Consider the following 22,333-nt stretch of genomic DNA (forward strand, 5'->3'; position numbering starts at 1 on the left):
TGCTCCCACATTAAACCTGCCCATGAAACTTCTTGCTAATCCTCTGGATTTTGAACATTAGTACAGTCAGGTATGTTGATTTTTAGAGGGTTTTCTGGATGTGCAAGTGTAAACGTAATTATATTTTTAGATTAACCTGAATCTAAGAAGTATATGCTAATATTTCTCCCCTGTAGTTACATAAAATGTGCAGCAGAGTGAAGATGAACAAATCAACTTCCAATCTCTTTTTAACTCTGGTTCATATAATCTTTTTTTCATTGTCAAGTTCCCAACAAGAAGACAAGCCCAATCAATGTACTCTGTTGGATCATGCTATATTTCTGAAGATATTATTTGTTTTTAAAAGAAGATTCTAATTCACTTTCTCAGCCAATCACTTACAAACACAATGTGGTGATTAAGCAAGAAATAAGTATTTAAATGTATTCTATTTATTTTAATCAGTAGAGGTTAGTGATATGCCATAACAAGCCTCTGATTAGAAGCATAAATTCTAAAAATTCTATTATGTCTTTACAACGTAGCTGTCATCCATTAGAGTGTTACTAGCAGCAACCTATAGCAGGAGAATTATCACAAAACTGTGACAAAGTATTGTAAGGACTGATATTATTAAGTAAGATCATAGAGGAATGAAAATTCATTTCACAAAAATTTACTATCCGAAATTTCTGAATCTATGTTATAATTAGTATGTAGACTCATTCTAAAAAGGTTTTAAGAAAAAAAATTGATTTCTGGAAATGTATACTGTAATTCCCATGAAGTTAAAAAATGAACCACCTAGGGGTGCCTGGGTGGCTCAGTTGGTTAAGCGACTGCCTTCGGCTCAGGTCATGATCCTGGAATCCCGGGATCGAGTCCCACATCGGGCTCCCTGCTCAGCAGGGAGTCTGCTTCTCCCTCTGACCCTCCTCCCTCTCATGATCTCTGTCTCTCATTCTCTCTCTCTCAAATAAATAAATAAAATCTTTAAAAAAAAAAAAAAAGGAAATAGCAGGCTCTATTTCATATTAGGAAGCATTTGACATGTGAATAGAGTATTAATGTTAGTTTTTTTTTGAGCTGCTCAAAGAACCATGAAATGAGATAGATAAGAGGTGATTATGGGGCGCCTGGGTGGCTCAGATGGTTGGGCGACTGCCTTCGGCTCAGGTCATGATCCTGGAGTCCCGGGATCGAGTCCTGCATCGGGCTCCCTGCTCAGCGGGGAGTCTGCTTCTCCTTCTGACCCTCTTCCCTCTCATGCTCTCTCTCATTCTCTCTCAAATAAATAAATAAAATCTTAAAAAAAAAAATGAACCACCTGATCTTAAAAATCAAGCTGTATTGCATCTAAGAATAGATTCAGGTAATCGCTGGTCTAGGTTAACAAATACCGTCTAGAGGGGTTCCATTCTCAAACTAGATCTGCTTCAGGAGTTCTTTGTTATCCCGAGATAATCACTGTCTATTCAGAGCAGTTCAAATCTGCTTGAAGTACACTAAATACTCCCCTACCACTAGGAATCTGAACAGTTATGACCAGCTTGAATCCAAAGCACAGCATAATGATTATGTAATTACAGTAGCTTACACATGACATACAAACAACAAGTGGCCAATTTTCATTTAACAACCAAAAAATGATTTACCAATACAGAACCTCATTGGAATCTGAAAGACATTTTGAGAACCTCTAAACAAATGAAAAAATTCCACTGCAATTTTTTTTTTTTTTTTTTTTGGTAACACACATGAACAAATTGTCTTACTGGGCCAAAAAACAACACATACTGGTACTTTACAATGCCACCTGCCATACTGATTACACAAATGAAGCCAGAATTTTAAAAATTTCTTCTCTTTATAATATATGCAAATTGCTAAAATAAAAGTCCTAAAAATAATACCAAATTTCGAAAATCGAGGCATGCTAAAGATATTACATTAAGTATGGCCTTCCCTTATGCTTAAAAACTGCTTTAAGAAGTCAGTGTTTTTCTCAAACTGAATTAAAATCACGTGCAGGGGCTCCTGGGTGGCTCAGTTGGTTGGGCGACTGCCTTCGGCTCAGGTCATGATCCTGGAGTCCCGGGATCGAGTCCCGCATCGGGCTCCCTGCTTGGCAGGGAGTTTGCTTCTCCCTCTGACCCTCCCCATTCTCATGTGCTTGCTCTCTCTCTCTCATTCTCTCTCTTTCAAATAAGTAAATAAAATCTTAAAAAAAAAAAAAAAAAAACCCATGCAAATATTTCTGGTAAAATACAGTTCTTCCAAAGAATCTCTCATTAGATAGAAACCATCTCTAATAGGATGGATTAGCTATTACACAATCTAAATTTTGCTGTCATTGCTGTTTTTCCATAGTATTCTTACATAGAGATTTAAGAAATAAATGTGTCCCACGTAGGTGAGTGCAGGAAACAGAACATAAATTCCAGCTGCAGTGCTGCAGTCAGGTGCCAGGTGCCAATGTTAGGAGAATAGGTCAGACCCCCCACCTCCCTGAAAAGAAGGGGAAATTTATCTGGGTATAATACAAACCAACATACACACTGGAAAAGGTGAGCTCTCCCGTGACAATTAAGATGAATGACTCAGTGGCAAGCTCAAGAATCCTATTACCAAAGACATCCATGACACAGGTGTGGCTTTCCTTTAACTCTACTCTGCAGGAATGGAAATGTGAATAGAATGACTATAACTATAGTCATTTTCAACAATTACATGGTAAAAAGTCAAAGAAAAGAGAAATAAAAAGAAATGGACAATGTCTAATCTACAAAATTAAAACATAAATTAATAAAACATACTGACAAGTGAGGTGTAAAACTGAAGATGTTCCCAGCAGAAAAGTTCTTGAGGAAAGCCTCACCATTTTTGGCTACTTCTGCTATGATGTTAGCTACTTTGGCTGTGCAGGAAGACTGTGGAATCAAAAGACTTGCAAACAGCTGAAGTATTCCACTTCCTTGGATTTTTTCACTCGTTTCCATATCTGAAAGAGATACATACAAAGAACTTAAATGAAAATCTTCAACAGTAATATGACTTTATCTATATACATTTATATAAATATATATTTATAATCTTCAGTTAAAAACAAGCTGCTTTTACCTTGAGTTTTTATTTGCACAAAACACTTTCTAATACAATGTTTTGTCTATCGAAAGTCAAATTATAAAGGAATCTTTTCTGAATATACCATTTGTACACCATATTTACTCTTCAATGTTAGTTCTAATCTGGTCTATTCAGACTAGGAATGCTTTTTTTCTACTTCCCTTCTGAATTCTTAATGGCAATATCATTATATATGTAATTTCTATGGTTTCCTACAATGCTATAGTAATTTTTAATGACAGTTAAGTGAGCAAAAAACTCACCTTATGTCATTTCATATGGAATCATACAGAGGAGACTATATAGTTCCCATGACTACTATGTTTTTCATATAACCCATTCAAATGCCACTAATGAAGAAGAGAAATAGTAAACAACAATAAGGCCATGGTGTTCAGAACTCTATTTGTTGATATAGAAATATAAGAGTCCCCTACTTCTTTCTTTCTCTTCTTTGTTAAAATACAAATAACTTTTCTATGAAACCAAGCCACTCATGTACCTGTTATTGAAAGCATGACCTATTAAAAGACAGTAAGAACACTGGAATGATGATGGAAGTAAAGAAAAACTCAAGGAAATAAAACTTAAAATTACTATTTGATTCTAAACAATGAAGAGGAATGGCATGTATTTAGAGAGTTATAAAGCTCATTAAAACATCCAATTTAAATTCAGTCCCCTATATCCTTTACATCCTTTGGATATACATACAAATTAAGAGGGAACTCTAAAGACTGCTTGTTAAGTAAATGGCAGCTGTTGTGATCAACACAGAATAGGAAAATCATTTTTAATAATTTGAGAGTCTACCCCCCCCAATAATGTATTTCTTTATAGTAAGTACTGATTGTTTAGTATAGTGTTTTTCAAATTGTGGGTCCCAATCCATTAGGAACTCTGGCTTGGTGAACAAGAACCAGTAATTTCTTACAAAGAGAAACAAAATTAACATCTGCAACAACAACAAAATAGAAAAAAATTTTGCCCATAATAAGGTAAAACAGTGCAACTTTGGTTTGAACTACATGTATGCACATGTACTACTCCATGTAAAATGTATTTCTAATTATAGGGTCTGGTCAAAAAAGTTAAAAACCACTGTTCTGTGCACCCCTTGACTATGCAGGATTCTGAGCTAAAGAACCTTTAACACTCTCTTAACATTATCAAAAGAAGTTGGAACTGTGAAATGGTTCTGAAGAAATAGAAAGCTATATGGAAAATTATACTTCCATGGATTTATTACCTTAAAACAAGTTATTTGCAACTGGTTATCTGTGTGCTCACCTAAGACATTAGTACTATAGATGAAGTAACCAAGATTATCCCATGTTGAAACTCCATCTATGCACTTCCTGTTGCTATCATAAGCCTAGTACATTTTCATACAGCAAATATTATTTTAGTTTCTTATATTTATGTAGTAAAATAAAAAGGAAATTTTGGAGATACTTTAAAATAACGCTATTTATTAAGTGAAGAAACAGAGCCCAGAAAAATGAAGTAAACTTGTCTAAAGTCACTAATCATAGAGAATAAATAGCTACTTCAGATTCTATGACACTAACAAATTGACATGTGTTTTACCTGGCATCCACTGGTTTTTGGTTTTGTTTTTTTAGAACAGAAAACTTAAGCATGAATAGAGAAACCTACCCTTCTGTATGCAGTTTCTATGTTTCTCATAATTCAGATTATTACAAACATAAACTACCCATGATGGGACTTAAACACAGAAGCTGTCCTTTCAGCAAGGACAATTTTATATATGTATAAAATATAATGTGATGTTTTGCTTTTATTGTGTTTCTTGGACTAAAAAATAAGTTTTTAAGATACCACCTGAAAATCGGACACCAAATTTCCATTACTTGATTTTTTTCCCCTAAGAAGCCAAAAAGAACTGAACTCAATTTGCCATATTAAAATCCTTCCTTTTCTGACCATTGCTACCAGAAGATGTATAACCCCAGAATGCTGGGGCAGACTGCCCCAGGGGTCTTGTCCCACCATCTGCTGATGCTGGGATGACAGCAAGAGTCTGGCATAAGGCATGAATCATGATTAGATGTGAAGCTGAGGCATTTGTGTGTGTGGAGGCGAGCAGTTAAGTGCAAATCACCCATGCATGTCTCATCTTAACCATAACTGAAAGAATGACTTAACATCAGAGCTAAACACTAGGGGCAAGGGGGGAAAAGGAAACAAAAACAATACCAACGCCTTACATTCTGATGCGTCTTGCCACAGTTTACAATCCAAGAAATTGGGAAAATAGCTATACTAAAATGAATGAAGATTTGGGAACAGTATTTTTTTTAATGCTATTGGCAGAGAAATAAAAGGGAAAAACAATTTTTTTTTTTCATATAAACCTGGTATACAATTTAGAAAAATCTAACAGGAATTCTATTAACCAGCTAGCATATGGATTTCTTTGTAAGTTTCAAATTTAAATTAAACAGCTGAGAATTATCTTCTTTCCTTTGGCACAGAAACATAACCAAATACTGCTTATCACTAAAATGCCCTGTACAATAAATAATTACAAAGTTTCAGTCTCATTTCATATATACTTTCTGCACTGGCATTCTATTGCATCTCAAAAGGTGTATTTATCTGTGACTAAAAGATGTTCTCAGATATCTGTGAGCACTCTTCAAATAATTTTAAATGAACATTAAGAAGTAGTCAGTGGATAGTGTTTGCAATTTAAATGACTACTTGTAAAGAAATCATGCACTGTGATCAGTTTTTTTTTTTAAAGGTAGACTTTTCATTATCTTTAGCCAGACTACTATTGACATTTTAACTACGCTCTTTTATTTTTTATTTTTTTTAAAGATTTTATTTATTTATTTGAGAGAGAGAGAGTGAGAGAGAGCATGAGAGGGGAGAGGGTCAGAGGGAGAAGCAGACTCCCCACTGAGCAGGGAGCCCGATGTGGGACTCGATCCTGGGACTCCAGGATCACGACCTGAGCTGAAGGCAGTTGCCTAACCAACCGAGCCACCCAGGCGCCCTTAACTACGCTCTTTTAAATGTTTGTAGGAATCAATTCAACATCTTTCTCCCCCTTCACATTTAGGTGCGGTCATAAAAATGTTTGAGTATGACTACAAATTAAAGACAGCTGGCAGACCTTGAATTTTGAAGGACCCATATATGAAGGACAATTGCTACTCTACAGTAATATCTGTGGGAGTGACTGCAGGAGTCCTATCCATCACAGTGGCCTTGCAGCTCTACAAGCACTCATTCTGTCCCTGCAGTCCTATGTCCACACTCCACCTGACCTCTTGATGGCAAGGAGGCAACTTAGTTATGAAACTGCCAATGAAAGAAAGAACAAGAAAAGTGGGCGATCGGGTCAGAGAAACTTGAAAGAAGAGTAAATCAAGAAGCCAGGATACAATGCCATACAATGACATCTAGGAGAAGTTAAAGCACTACTCATAGAATTTCTCAAGGCCAATAAATAACCCAGTGGAAGAGAGCAAGTGGAATGACAAGGAACCCATAATTCCTTCTAGAAAGACTAAAGTTCCCAACAAAGCTGCTAAGTAAATACGTTAAAATAACTGGCTTTACAGTTAAACACCAAGGGGAGGTTTTCAGGTATGCTACTAAGATAAGCTGAATTTATGATGTTATGTCAGCAGGTAGGCTACATGAGAATAAATTAATGGAAAACATCTGATAACCATTTTATAGTAAACTCCAAGTTAGAAAAACAAAAATAATGACTGCTATTACTATAACTCTATTAGATTAAAAATGTATTTAGATTAGATTGATAGTATTGTTTTAGAGTAATAAAAAGTGTTTAGAGCTATAGGAACAATAAACTGGTATCTTTACATTATATGTCCAAGGGATCCTTATGACAGACTATGAAGAAAAGACTCACATTCTGGATTGACTGCAAGGACCAGGAATATGACTCATGGCTCAAAGGGCCAAGTGTCTCCTTCCCTAGGGAACTATGTATTACCGCTCAAGGGTGGATTTTTAGGATATGGTGTAACAAAAGACCTGACCCTACGCCTAGGTCATCTAACCCAAATGCAGGGCATCATTTCATCAAATGTGGGCATAGTACCACAGAGACAAGTCCCAAATCCTCTCTTCTTTTATCCAACTGAAAACAAAGAATTTGCACTTGGCTATGCCATAAATACCTTAAATTTAATATTCCCCAAATCAAATTTACCCTTTTTCCCCTCAAATTCATTCTAGTCTCTCAGTGAATGACAGGGAATCCATCTAAGCCAGAAGCCCTAGAATGATCATAAACATGTCACTTTTAGTAGTGCCTTTCTACTACCCACATTAAATCAGAGCACAGGTTCCATAGATTCCATCTCACTAGCTTCTTTTGTATCCATCCTTTCTACATCCATGTCACTTTAAGTTCTCAGTTCTGACCCTTATTAAATCCAGTAGCCTCCTCAAGAGTCTCCCTAAATCCAACTCCCATCCCCCATCTGCCATCTACAGTGGTAACAAACTTTTGGAAATGAATTTCATGTCACTCCTCTACTCAAATCTTTAAATGATCCACCATAACATTTAATGAAATAGTCAAGCACATCTGTCATATTTCCCAACCTATCTCCTGGTACTCCCCCACTGACATCCTATACTCTAGCCACACTAAATTACTTGTAATAATACAAATTATTCTAATATTATACCACCCTACTGCACATGTTTCCTCTCTGAAAGGCCACCACTCCCTACTTTAGGTAATTCCTGCTCAGAGTCTGTGTCCTCACTTAAAGATAGTTAATTAAAAGCCATTCAATCTTTCTAATGATATCTGACCAATATAACCACCACCTTAAATTTATATTGAGAGCATTTTTTAAAAATTTCAAACATATTATCTCATTATTTATCTATTTATTTTGAATCTCATCATTTTAAAAAGGTCATGTTAGACAGCATCATAGGTCATGTTTTCTTCACATTACAAATAAGGCCACATGATAAGATCATATTGGAAAAGGAAAAAGAATCCAGTTTTTCTGGTTCCTACAGTCTAGTGCTCTTCCTACCACACCTTATTTAAAGATATGTGGTGATGACAATACCTTGACTAGATTCACCATGGTATTTTGTGAGAAATATTTTTATTTGACATATTTTGCAGGAGTAAGAACTGAAGTAATACAACTGAGTGATAAGGGGATGTATAGTATTTTGAGATAGATAAGTTGAGGCAGTCATTGAAGGAAAGAAAGGGAACTAAGTATAGAGAAAGTGAAGCAGGTTTAAAATAGATTTAAAACATGTAAAAAGAATATGCTGGGTATAAGAAGATTAAAGTAAGGGCTGACAAAAAATGAATGTTTCTAAAAGAAAATGGAAGTATATGAAGTAGGGAATGCGAAATGAATAAAATAGCATTTCTTTCACTGGTGAGAATCTTTCTTCTCCAACAAGGATTTTAAGCAAAGAAAAGGAACATGAGATGCAGGAAAGAAAATGTAAGCAGTCATGAAAAGAAAGAGGGCAGAACAAAGACCCATTTACACAATGACTCACCATCAGAAACAGGTCTTCCTAAAAGAGTAAGTTGTGACAGTCATTTTATAAAATTACAATAAATGATTTTGATAGTCTTGCAGTCATTTCAATTCCAGGGATAATGAAAGCTGTGGGAGTGGGAGAAGTTATGTGTTTGGAAAGCACTGCAAGAGTAAGTAGGGAGATCTACTAGTTTGATTACTTTCTTTACAATTACAACTAACTAGGTCATAAAATAGTTGTTAAAAAATTGAGAGTTCTGTGGTTAAAAAATAAAAGATATTTACTGAGAAAGTAAACACCAGAAGGAAGTATTTTAATGATTATAGTAAAAGCTGAGTATATAACCAGAATATTCACTTAAAAGTTGAAAGTACTGAAAATATGGCCCCTATAGTAAATGTGGATTTTTATATTCAAGGTTTTATTTACCTGTCAGAGAGAGAGAGAGAGAGACAGAGAACACATAAGCACAGGGAGCGGCAGGCAGAGGGAGAAGCAGGCTCCCCACTGAGCAAGGAGCCCGATGCGGGGCTTCATCCCAGGATACTGGGATCATGACCTGAGCCGAAGGCAGAAGCTTAACCGACTGAACCACCCAGGTGCCACGTAAATGTAGATTTCTTCACTGCGAATTAAGACAATGAGGTTATATAAAGCACAGTGAAGGAGTATTTTCAGTAAAAGACCCATCTCCACCCTACTGTCAAATACCTTAGGTGAAAACATAAAGAAAGCTAAAGAGATCTGACATCTGTAGGATTCAGTAGGATTCTTTAAAGTCCTTAATTTGTTAATATTTACTGTAAACCTGTAGGATTATACACTGTTTCTCAAATAAACAAATCATTTCCTAATGGAGCATCATAAAAAAAGATTGATCCAAGAAATGCACTTAAGGAAGTAATACTTAATGCAAACAAGTCAATGTGATGTAAAATTTACTCTACTTTTCCAGGAAAACAAAAACAAACAACAAAAAGGTACATAAAAAAAGGAAAAAAGATAAGGAGTCATTTCAAACTGATATTACTGTAACCCTGGCCAAAGGAGATAGAGCTGAATGGCTCACAACTTAAATTAAGTTGTAATTAAGAAATGTCCAACAATAGATAACTATCATTGAGGTCTAGCCATCCAATAGAACATCATAAATTCATTAAAAATATCATTTAAAAATATTTAACATCATGGGTAGATGTTCAAAATACATTTTTTAAAAAGGAAGCTACATTTACATGGCATGATAGAAATTTTATAAAATAACAAAATTACAATAAAAATGTTTTCTGTATTTCTTTTAAGATTTTATTTATTTCTTTGTCAAAGAGAAAGCATAAACAGGGAGAGCGTCAGGGAGAGGGAGAAGCAGGCACCCCGTGGAGCAAGAAGCCCCATGCGGGACTCAAGCCCAGGACCCTGGGATCATGACCTGAGCCAAAGGCAGACGCCCAACCAACTAAGCTACCCTGGTGTCCCTGGTTTCTGTATTTTTAAATTCTATACCATATGCTGGAATTATTTAATAAACAGAAAATCTATTTTTAAACCTGTATAGATGAGGACATACTGCTAGTAACAGAAACTACTGTATACTCCAATATTATATTCTAATAGACGAATGTATTAGCTTACAATTCACATAATTGTAAAATGTGAAAGTATACTGAGCTTCATGAGTAGTTTCCTGCTCCTGCTCCATTTCTCTGAGCTCTCCTCACAATTCTCTCCTCTTCTGTGTGTTGACATTATCAGATGAGCTTGTACCACAGAGGAAAAATGGCTATACCGGTTCCATGTCTTATAGAAGAGCAACACAGAAGTCTCTTCTCTCCACACACCTCTCCTCCCCACTTCAAAATAAAGACCAAAAGTACCAAGGCTCACATGAACTGAACCAATCTGACATAATTAATTTGGCCAGATGAATGCCATGCCACGTATTGATCAGTTTAGGCCTGAAGCAGTTTCAGTGAATAGATGCCATAACCTTGGGGGTGGAGATGAGGGTCATCTCTCCCAAATTTCACAGCTTCTCCCAAGGAGGAGGGCTGCATAATGTGGAAAGGAGGGAGAAAAGGGTGGGGGGGAGGAAAGCTGCCAGGGAAAGCCACCAGAAAACAAAAGGCCCCCAAAACCAGTTTTAACTGAGCCCATCCCCCCTCTACAGGGAGCAGGGCAATTCTGCCCAAACAGGGTTGCCTGAGTAACAGCGTGGCAGGCCCCTCCCCCAGAAGACAGGCTGGGAGAACAAGAGGCCAACAACCCTAAGGTCCCCATAAAACAGGTGCATCTTGCTTGGGTTGTGACCAATAATTTGGAGTCTGTATATTCCCTCAACCACCCCTCAACAAAATGACTAGGAGGAGGAACCCCAAAAATAGGAAAGACGCAGAGACTGGGACTTCTGCCACAGATTTACAAATGAATACAGATATAACCAAGATGTTGGAAATGGAACTCAGGGTAGCAGTTGTGAAGACAACAGCTAGAATAGAGAAATCGATTAATGGCAACATAGAGTCTCTAAGGGCAGAAATGAAAGCTGAACTGGCAGAACTTAAAAATGCTATCAATGAGATCAATCTAATCTAGATAATCTAACAGCTAGGGTAAGTGAGGCAGAAGAACAAATTAGTGATCTAGAAGACCAATTGATAGAAAAGAAGGATAAAGAGGAGGTCAGGGAGAAACAACTCAAAATCCATGAAAACAGAATCAGAGAAATAAGTGACACCATGAAACGGTCCAATGTCAGAATTATTAGGATCCCAGAGGGGGTGCAGAGAGAGAGAGGACTAGAAGATATATTTGAGCAACTTGTAGCTAAGAACTTCCCTCATCTGGGGAATGAAACAAACATTCTTGTCTTAGAGGCAGAGAGGACCCCTCCCAAGATCAAGGAAAACAGGCCAACGCCGAAGCATGTAAAAGTAAAACTCGCAGATCTTAGAACCAAGGAAACCATGTTAAGGGCAGTTAGGGGGAAGAGATTCCTTCTACACAGAGGGAGGAACATCAGAATAACGTCAGACCTATCCACAGAGACCTGGCAAGCCAGAAAGGCCTGGCAAGACATATTCAGGGTACTAAATGACAAGAACACGCAGCCAAGAATACTTTATCTGGCAAGGGTGTCATTTAGAATGGATGGAGAGATGCAGAGCTTCCACGACCGGCAGAAACTGAAAGAATATGTGACCACTAAGCTGGCCCTGCAAGAAATATTAAGGGGGGAATCTATAAAAGGAGAAAGACCCCAAGAGTGATATACAACAGAAATTTACAGAGACAATCTATGGAAACAAGGACTTCACAGGCAACATGATGACAATCCATTCATATCTTTCAATAGTCACTCTCAACACGAACGGACTTAATGCTCCCATAAAATGGCACAGGGTTGCAGATTGGATAAAAAGACAGGACCCATCCATATGCTGTCTACAAGAGACTCATTTTGAACCTAAAGATACATCCAGGCTGAAAGTGAAGGCATGGAGATCCATCTTCCATGCCAACGGACCTCAAAAGAAAGTTGGGGTAGCAATTCTTATATCAGACAAATTAGATTTTAAACTAAAGACTGTAGTTAGAGACACAGAAGGACACTATATCATTCTTAAAGTGTCTATCCAAAAAGAAGATCTAACAATTGTAAATATCTACACCCCCAACATGGGAGCAGCCATCTACATAAGCCAACTGTTAACCAAAATAAAGAGTCACAATGATAATAATACGTTAATTGTAGGAGACCTCAATACTCCACTCGCAGCAATAGACAGATCATCTAAGCAGAAAATCAACAACAACAACAAACAAGAGCTTTGAATGACACACTGGACCAGATGGACTTCATAGATATATACACAGAACATTCCACCCTAAAACAACAGAATACTCATTCTTCTCAAGTGCACATGGAACTTTCTCCAGAAGAGACCACATACTGGGTCACAAATCAGGTCTCAACCAATACCAAAAGACTGAGATTATTCCCTGCATATTCTCAGACCACAATGCTTTAAAACTGGAATTCCATCACAAGAAAAAATTTGGCAGAAATTCAAACACTTGGAAGCTAAAGACCACTCTGCTCAAGAATGTTTGGGTCAACCAGGAAATCAAAGAAGAACTCAAACAATTCATGGAAATCAATTAGAACAAAAACACATCGGTCCAAAACCTACAGGATACTGCAAAGGCGGTCCTAAGGGGGAAATACATAGCCATCCAAGCCTCACTGAAAAAAACAGAAAAATTCCGAATTCACCAACTAACTCTACACCTTAAAGGAGTAGAGAAAAAGCAACAAACGACGCCTAAGCCACACATTAGAAGAGAAATAATTAAAATTACAGCAGAAATCAATGAATTAGAAACCAGAAACACAGTAGATCAGATCAACGGAACTAGAAGTTGGTTCTTTGAAAGAATTAATAAGATCGATAAACCACTGGCTAGACTTATCCAAAAGAAAAGACAAAGGACCCAAATTAATAAAATTATGGAAGGGGAGAGATCATGACTAACATCAAGGAAATAGAAACAACTATTAGAAATTATTATCAACAACTATATGCCAATAAACTGAGCAATCTGGATGAAATGGAGGCCTTCCTGGAAACCTCTACGCTGCCAAGACTGAAACAGGAAGAAATTGACAACCTGATAGGCAAATAACCACTAACAAGATTGAAGCAATGATCAAAAACCTCCCAAAAAACAAGAGTCCAAGGCCTGATGGATTCCCTGGGGAATTCTACCAAACATTCAAAGAAATAATACTTATTCTCCTGAAGCTGTTTCAAAAAATAGAAACAGAAGGAAAGCTTCCAGACTCATTCTATGAGGCCAGCATTACCTTAATCCCCAAACCAGGCAAAGACCCCATCAAAAAGGAGAATTTCAGACCGATACCCCTGATGAATATGGATTCCAAAATTCTCAACAAAATCCTAGCTAATAGGATCCAACAATACATTAAAAGGATCATCCACCATGACCAAGTGGGATTTATCCCTGGGATGCAAGGGTGGTTCAACATTCGCAAATCAATGTGATAGAACACATTAATAAGAGGAGGGAGAAGAACCATATGGTCCTCTCAATTGATGCAGAAAAAGCATTTGACAAGATACAGCATCCTTTCCTGATTAAAACTCTTCAGGGTATAGGGATAGAGGGAACATTCCTCAAGTTCATAAAATCCATCTATGAAAAACCCACAGGGAATATCATCCTCAATGGGGAAAAGCTGAGAGCCTTTCCCTTAAGATCAGGAACACGTCAAGGATGCCCACTCTCACCACTACTGTTCAACATAGTACTGGAAGTCCTAGCAACAGCAATCAGACAACAAAAAGAAATAAGAAGTATTCAAATTGGCAAAGAAGAAGTCAAATTCTCTCTTTGCAGATGACATGATACGTTATGTGGAAAACCCAAAAGACTCCACCCTCAAATTACTAGAATTCATCCAGCAATTCAGTAATGTGGCAGGATACAAAATCAATGCACAGAAAGCAGTTGCTTTCTTATACAATAACAATGCAACTGTAGAAAGAGAAATTAGAGAATCGATTCCATTTACAATAGCACCAAAAACCATAAGATACCTCAGAATAAACCTAACCAAAGAGGTAAAGGATCTATACTCTAGGAACTACAAAACACTCATGAAAGAAATTGAAGAAGACACAAAAAGATGGAAAAACATTCCATGCTCATGGATCGGAAGAATAAACATTGTTAAAATTATCTATGCTGCCCAGAGCAATCTATACCTTCAATGCCATCCTGATCAAAATCCCAATGACATTTTTCAAAGTGCTGGAACAAACAATCCTAAAATTTGTATGGAATCAGAAAAGACCCCGAATCGCCAAGGAAATGTTGAAAAAGAAAAACAAAGCTGGGGGCATCACGTTGCCCGATTTCAAGCTATATTACAAAGCAGTGATCACCAAGACAGCATGGTACTAGCACAAAAACAGACATATAGACCAACGGAACAGAATAGAGCCCAGATATAGACCCTCAACTCTATGGTCAAACAATCTTCGACAAAGCAGGAAAAAATATGCAATGGAAAAAACAGTCTCTTTAATAAATGGTGCTGGGAAAATTAGACAGCTATATACAGAAGAATGAAACTCAACCGTTCTCTAACACCATACAGAAAGATAAACTCAAAATGGATGAAAGACCTCAATGTGAGACAGGAATCAAAATCCTAAAGAACATAGGCAGTAACCTCTTTGACATCGGCCACAGCAACTTCTTTCAAGATACATCTACAGGGGCGCCTGGGTGGCTCAGTCGTTAAGCGTCTGCCTTCGGCTAAGGTCATGATCCCAGGGTCCTGGGATCGAGCCCCGCATCGGGCTCCCTGCTCTGCGGGAAGCCTGCTTCTCCCTCTCCCACTTCCCCTGCTTGTGTTCCCTCTCTCGCTGTGTCTCTCTCTGTCAAACAAATAAAATCTTTAAAAAAAAAAAAAAAGATACATCTGCAAAGGCTAGTGAAACAAAAGCAAAAATGAACTTTTGGGACTTCATCAAGATAAGAAGCTTCTGCACAGCAAAGGAAACAGTCAACAAAACAAAGAGGCAACCCACAGAATGGGAGAAGATATTTGCAAATGACACTACAGATAAAGGACTGGTATCCAAAATCTATAAAGAACTTCTCAAACTCAACACCCAAAAAAACAAATAATCAAGTCAAAAAATGGGCAGAAGACATGAACAGATACTTCTCCAAAGAAGACATACCAATGGCTAACAGACACATCAATAAATGTTCATCATCATTAGCCATCAGGAAATTCAAATCAAAACCACATTGACATACCTTACACCAGTCAGAATGGCAAAAACTGACAACACAAGAAACAACAAATGTTGGAGAGGTTGTGGAGAAAGGGGAACCCTCTTACACTGTTGGTGGGAATGCAAGTTGGTACAGCCACTTTGGAAAACAGTGTGGAGGTGCCTCAAAAATTTAAAAATAGAGCTACCCTATGACCCAGGAATTGCACTACTGGGTATTTACCCCAAAGACACAGATGTAGTGAAAAGAAGGGCCATATGCACCCCAATGTTCATAGCAGCAATGCCCGCAATAGCCAAACTGTGGAAAGAGCTGAGATGCCCTTCAAAAGATGAATGGATAAAGATGTGGTCCATATATAGAATGGAATATTACTCAGCCATCAGAAAGGATGAATACCCAACTTTTACATCAATGTGGGTGGGACTGGAGGAGATTATGCTAAGTGAAATAAGTCAACAGAGAAAGTCAATTATCATATGGTTTCACTTATTTGTGGAACATTAGGAATAGCATGGAGGACAGTAGGAGAAGGAAGGGAAAAATGAAGGGGGGTAAATCGGAGGGAGAGATGAACCATGAGAGACTACGGACTCTGAGAAAGAAACTGAAGGTTTTAGAGGGGAGGGGGTTGGGGGGATGGGTTAGCCCAGTGATGGGTATTAAGGAGGGCACGTACTGCATGGAGCACTGGGTGTTATACGAAAACTATGAATCATGGATCATTACATCAAAAACTAATGATGTATTGTATGGTGACTAACATAATAAAATTAAATTAAATTAAAAAAAGAAACATATATGCTAATGAAGTAGATTATTATCATTACACATAATGTGAGTTACATTGTTAACATCTGTGAGGTTTCTTGACCACTCTAAAAAACGTTACTAGATTCGTTCATTGACTTAGCTTTAAATACTTAGTAAGTACCTACCGTGTGCTAGGCAAATGGCTAACAAGACATATATATATACATACCTTGCCCTCAAAGTGTTTATAGTGTAGCGAAGGAGGCAGACAAGTATAAAAGCAGTTATAATATTTTGGTAGAAATCCCAAAGCGGACTTAATGTACAGAGGCACCTAACCCAGTCTAGACTTCCATCTGCCTAATCTTCATAATATTTGATGATCATCCATTGTTTTAGAACCTCATTTTTCCCAGAGAGCTATCATTTTCTGTACTCTATTGCTTTGTAAATCCATATTAAAATGGAAGGTATTAGAGACCAAGCTAGACTAGGCAATATATTACCCACAGTGGCTAGAATCAGGATTCAAGAATATAGTAGGTATCACAGTGGAAATAACAGCAAATATCATGAGGTCTGTTATCACTAGGATCCTCACCATCCATTTCCCTCTCCTTACCCACACACAACTCACATACAACTTTTGTGGCCACTTAAGTTTCCATGATAGCTTAGAGAATAAAGAAACTAGTTTGGCTTATAGAATCTTGCAGATGTCAAAACACTCTTCCAAGTACAGTATTTCAAAATGGTCTTCTACCTCAGCCCTATCCTCAGAAACAGCCCCGACTCTCCTATTCCCTACCACAATTATACTTCCCCAGTCCTATCACCATAACAACCAATTACCCTGACAGTAGAAGCAAGACTGGCAAAGTGACCTTGGCCTCAATTTGGAGATGTTTGTGCTCTAAAAATTTAAAATGCTCTTTGCAGACTGTAGGGAATGGTAATATGTAGCTCCCTAAAATGAGTGCTGAAATCTTTTCCAATTGGTCCTAGATTTACCAGATATCATGCCACTGAGGTAATTGCTTAAGTCACCATAATACTGAAGACAAATATCAAATTGTAAAAATTCTACAAACCAACAGGGGTAAAGGTCAAGGCAAAATGTTCTGAGACAGAAAGCAGGGCACTGCAGGGTGGTCCTACCTAAGTGATAAGAAAAAAAGTGTGATGGAGGTCTATTAACAGTGCCTAATTCAGGAGAACAGAGGGGGAAATATTAGTCAAAGAAGAATTCACTCTGCTAAGCAGAGAAGTTGGAAAAAGATCATAAATGAGAAAATGGGCGACAATTTCCCAAGCGATACAGAGCGCAGTAACTGGGAAAAGAATAATTGTGAGATGGTCAGTTAAAAAACTTCCCCATACCAAAACTTCTTCAGACCTCATCTGGACCCTTCTTTACTGTGCCCTTTGAATACCTTAACTATTGTATACAAACACCAGACCCTCCCAGAACTCTACCTCACCACCTTCACTTTTCCTGGACTCCTTCTCTGGAGACTTCTTTTGAAGAGCTCTAAAGCAGAACTCAACTCTCTTTTTCTCCCCTTCTACTCCAAGACTCAGGACTTGGAGCTTGAGCTGGTATTTTCTTAGCTCAAAAATATCTTTTCTAAACCATTTGTCCTCTGGCTTCACTCAAAAACAATTTCTGTCTTTTCAACTTCTACCATCCGGTGATGCTCTTCTCATCACTAGTATTCCAATCTTCAAGAACATTGGATTTTATTCTTGAATTCTCTCTCCCCCTGCAATTCCTGCCATCATTCTGAACAACTGTGAATCTACACAAAGTGGCTAATAACTTGGCCTCACATTCCCTGACTTTAATAAGTGGCCTAATTCTCCACTGCTCTTTAACAATCCACCACACATAACCTCCAGGGTGCCAGTCCCTTCATCATGTAGAGCTGCTCCACAGTTGAAAGCTTAAGTTTAGAAATCACTTTCTGATCACATTCTTCTATTTTATCATGTATTTTATTTCCTTATTAGTATGTAAATATTTTTTAATCTCACTGAAACCTCTATTCATTCAACTCCTCCTTCTTTGCCCAATCAGCCCTTTCCATGACTGATTTCATCCCTACCTACCCTGAATAAAATAAAATGATCAATGATTTCAGCAATTCTAGTATTACCTCAGTTTCCTAAAACTTCATCTATTTCACCTTGTCATTCAATCCCTGACACTAGATGAACCCGGCTATATACTTCTTCCTGCTCTCCAATTTTAAAATGTTATTAAATATGATAGCTAGTACCACACAGATTCACATTTTACAATCTTAACTGAACCTTCAACACTGCTCAGTAATCCTTTTGTTTATCCCTAGTCATTTCCCTTTCACATTTCCTAAGCCAGTAATTTAAACATATACTATTCTCTATATATGCCATATTCTCATATTCTCCATCATGGTCAACAGATAACCTTTCCGGATAATTCAGAGTGCAAGTATTTTGTTTCTTCACACCTAAACTTCTCTATGACGTTACCTATCATTAACTCCTGTTTCTGAGAAAAAACATCGTCGTCCTCCTCTTTCTTCTTGGCTATCCCCCAACTCCTCTTTCAATCTGCTACCACAATGATCTTTTCAAAACACAAATCTGATTTTTATTTGCTTTTGCTGGTTTCCCTAGCATGGTGCTACAGATGGAATATTTGTGTCTCTCTCCCCACCTTGCCAGTCATATGCTGAAACCTAACTCCAGTGTGATGCTACTAGGAGGTGGGGCCTTTGGGACCAGATTAGGTCATAGGGGGCATTCCCACAAATGAGATTTGTGACCTTACAAAAGAGACTCGAGAGAGATGCCTGGCTTCTTCTACCATGTGAGGTTCCAGCAAAAAGACAGCCGTCTATGAATCAGGAAGCAGGTCTCACCAGACACTGAATCTGCCAATGCCTTGACTTGGACTTCCCAACCTTTAGAACTGTGAGAAATGCCACCTGGTTTTGGGTATTTTGTTATAGCAGCCTAAGCAGACGAAGACACGTGGCATAAAATTTCATAATTTGAACCCTTACTCCCTTTTCCATTTATCATCTCTTGAGCCTTCCCTGAACATACTGTTGTTTTTTTTTTTTGCTGGCCATACCAAACACTTCAGTTTCTAATTGAACCACATTTCCTCCTACCACTGTGACTTTATGTATATTGTTTCTTTTGCTTGGGATGTTCTTCTCCTAATCCTTAGGCCCTCACATTACCTGGGTAAGTGCACTGTATTTTCAAAATCCAGCATGATGATTCTGCTTGTCAAACTCACACCTCTCCCCCAATACTCACACACAATGTTGTAATTGTTTCCCAAGTTCTTAGCACCTTTTTGATAGTTGAAGACTTGGGAGTAGATTAGATCATTCAAAAAATTTATTTTTACTGAGTCCCTACTATGTTGGGAATAAAAGATAAATAGGTTACAAATCATATCCTCAGAAAGCTGTCTAGAAAGAGAGAGGTTAATAAATTATCACAATTCAATGTGACTGATACTATAATGAGGTTATGTACAACAGATATAGTGAGAAGCAATCACAGCTCCATAAAGATCATGGAAATTTTCAATAAGAAGGTAACATTTGAGCCAACTTTTGAAGGGCAATCAAGCATATTCTAAGCAGAAAAGGAGAAAAATATATTCTACAAAAGAGGAATATATAAAAGCATTACCAGCTAAGGCAAGAGACCCTAAATTGTAATAGCAACATTCCATAACATTGGGTGATTTTTTTTGCCAACAGCGGAAGGCAACCAGAATTGGAAAGTGGAATAGGTAGATGGTTAGTATTATTCAAGGTCTGAAGAAGAGGCAAGTAGAAGAAGTGTACATCCATAAAATACTCCTTTATCCATTAGGATCCAGATGAAATGTCAGTCCCTATGTGACACACTTTGAAAGACTCTTACAATAGGACTTGAATCCAGCTTTCCGTTTCCTCAGTACTTAGTAATCAGCTCTATTACATAATGTATTGTACTGTATTAAATTTATCTAGGGGCGCCTGGGTGGCTCAGTTGTTAAGTGTCTGCCTTCGGCTCACGTCATGATCCCAGAGTCCTGAGATCGAGCCCTGCATCAGGCTCCCTGCTCAGTGGGAAGCCTGCTTCTCCCTCTCCCACTCCCCCTGCTTGTATTCCCTCTCTCACTGTGTCTCTCTCGATCAAATAAATAAAATCTTTAAAAAAAATAAAATTTATCTATTACTTGTCTATCTAAACTCTCCAGGGCAAAGTACCAACTAACATATGGTGGTACCCAATTAATGCTAGTTGAAGAATGGCCCTGCTCTTAAAGAGTTTGTAGCTGAATAAATGAAAAAGGCATACACAATTAATATATGCTAAGTTCAGAGGAATGTATAAACCATTATAGAATACTAAAGATGGAGCAACCAGGTTACATTTATTGATGTTGCAATAGTTGCAATTACTTCCAACTGAAAAGATGATTGAGTTTATAAGGAGCCTGCCTTTTGTTTTAGGAATTCTCACATCAATAATGGAAGTTTTCTTGTAGGATTACCTATCACTAACTCATGCAGAGACTAAAATTTTCACTTTGCATTAAGCTAATCAGGCCTTAGATTACATGTGTTCAAAAGCAAACGTATGCAAAAATGCTCTTTAAGCCTTCAGAAATCATTGCAGAAAATTACCTGGCCTTTATATTATCCCTCCCACAGGGGCACCTGGGTGGCTCAGTCAGTTAAGCATCTACCTTCGGCTCAGGTCATGATCCCAGGGTTCTGGGATCGAGTCCCACATCGGGCTCTCTGCTCTGTGGGAAGCCTGCTTCTCCCTCTTCCACTCCCCCTGCTTGTGTTCCCTCTCTCGCTGTGTCCCTCTGTCAAATAAATAAAATCTTAAAAAAAAAAAAAAAATTATCCCTCCCACATGCACACATCAGAAAGAAAAGATGATCAATCCATAACTAAGTTATTATGAGTCAAATGAAAACAGTCTGTTTGCTTCTCTAGTACAATGAATAGATGTGTAATACTTAACTATGGGAAGAGAAAATTACATGCATCTAAAATGAAGTCACCTCACAGAACATTGTGGGCTAAAACCTAGACTTTGAATCTATACCTTTTTAAAAAAACCATTACTCTGCCTCTTGGAGCTTCATTTTGGGATTCATCCCAATGAATATTAAAAAATAGGTCATGGAAAACCTCAGTTAATATCAATTATAGATTCTTGTGTGGAAAGTTCTAATACTAATGGCATCATTCTTCACTAGTAGTTATCCCAAAAACGTAGTATTATTGCCACACAATCCATTTTGATACTTCAGTAGAATATATATTCCACTTGTGATGGTTACTTTCATGTGTCAACTTGGCTGGGCCATGGTGCCCAGCTATTTGTTCAAACACTATTCTGAATGTTTCTGTGAGGGTGTTTTTGGATGAGACTGACATTTAGATGTGTAGAGTGTGAGTAAAGCAAATTGCCCTCCATAATGTGGCTAGACCTTATCCAAACAGATAAAGACCTGAATAAAACAAGATTGACCTCCTTAACCCTTTCTCCCCATTCCCCCATCATACACGCCCCCTGATCCCAGCAAGAGGAAATTTTGCCAACAGACCACCTTCAGATTTGAACAGCAGTATCAGCTCTTCTCTGGGTTGCTATCCTCCCAACCCACCCTACAGATTTTAGATTTGTCAGTCTCCATAATCAAGTGAGCCAATTTCTTAAAATAAGTATCTCTCTCACCCCTGCACATGCACATATATATGTATAGGTACACACACACACACACACACACACACACACACACACACCCCTATTGGCTCTATTTCTCTTGAGAACCTTAATATACCTCTGCCCCTAGATCATTTTATCCTCTTAAACAAATACTTCGAAATAAGAACACATACATGCCATACTGAGAGTAGGAAAAAATATTCTCAACCTTTGCTCTATTATTTTTTATCAACATACTGCTGTCTCTTTGTCATCATACAAGGGCCAACTGAGGAAGTAAGAAATATGATAGTTATCTCTAAATATAAAAGATCTGTTAGGGAGGAAACATATTGTTTGTTTATCCAGGAGCTAGAAGTAG

General features: G+C 37.7%; 1 protein-coding gene across 7 annotated transcripts in view; it reads right to left on the minus strand.

Annotated features, from left to right (window-relative positions):
• RAP1GDS1 (Rap1 GTPase-GDP dissociation stimulator 1) overlaps positions 1-22,333 on the minus strand; it is a 156,642-nt gene that overhangs the window by 89,183 nt on the left and 45,126 nt on the right. For 5 of the 7 annotated variants that reach the window (XM_035004472.1, XM_035004470.1, XM_035004469.1 and 2 more), the window contains one exon: positions 2,861-2,983. In XM_035004472.1, coding sequence (XP_034860363.1) covers positions 2,861-2,983 — 123 coding nt within the window. Of the gene's footprint in view, positions 1-2,798; positions 2,984-22,333 lie in introns of those variants that run through there. The other 2 variants (XM_035004473.1, XM_035004474.1) reach the window with 2 other exon arrangements.

The sequence above is a fragment of the Mirounga leonina genome, unplaced genomic scaffold (genome assembly GCF_011800145.1).
Source record: "Mirounga leonina isolate KUSES-001 unplaced genomic scaffold, KU_Mleo_1.0 Mir_129, whole genome shotgun sequence".
NCBI lineage: Eukaryota > Metazoa > Chordata > Mammalia > Carnivora > Phocidae > Mirounga > Mirounga leonina.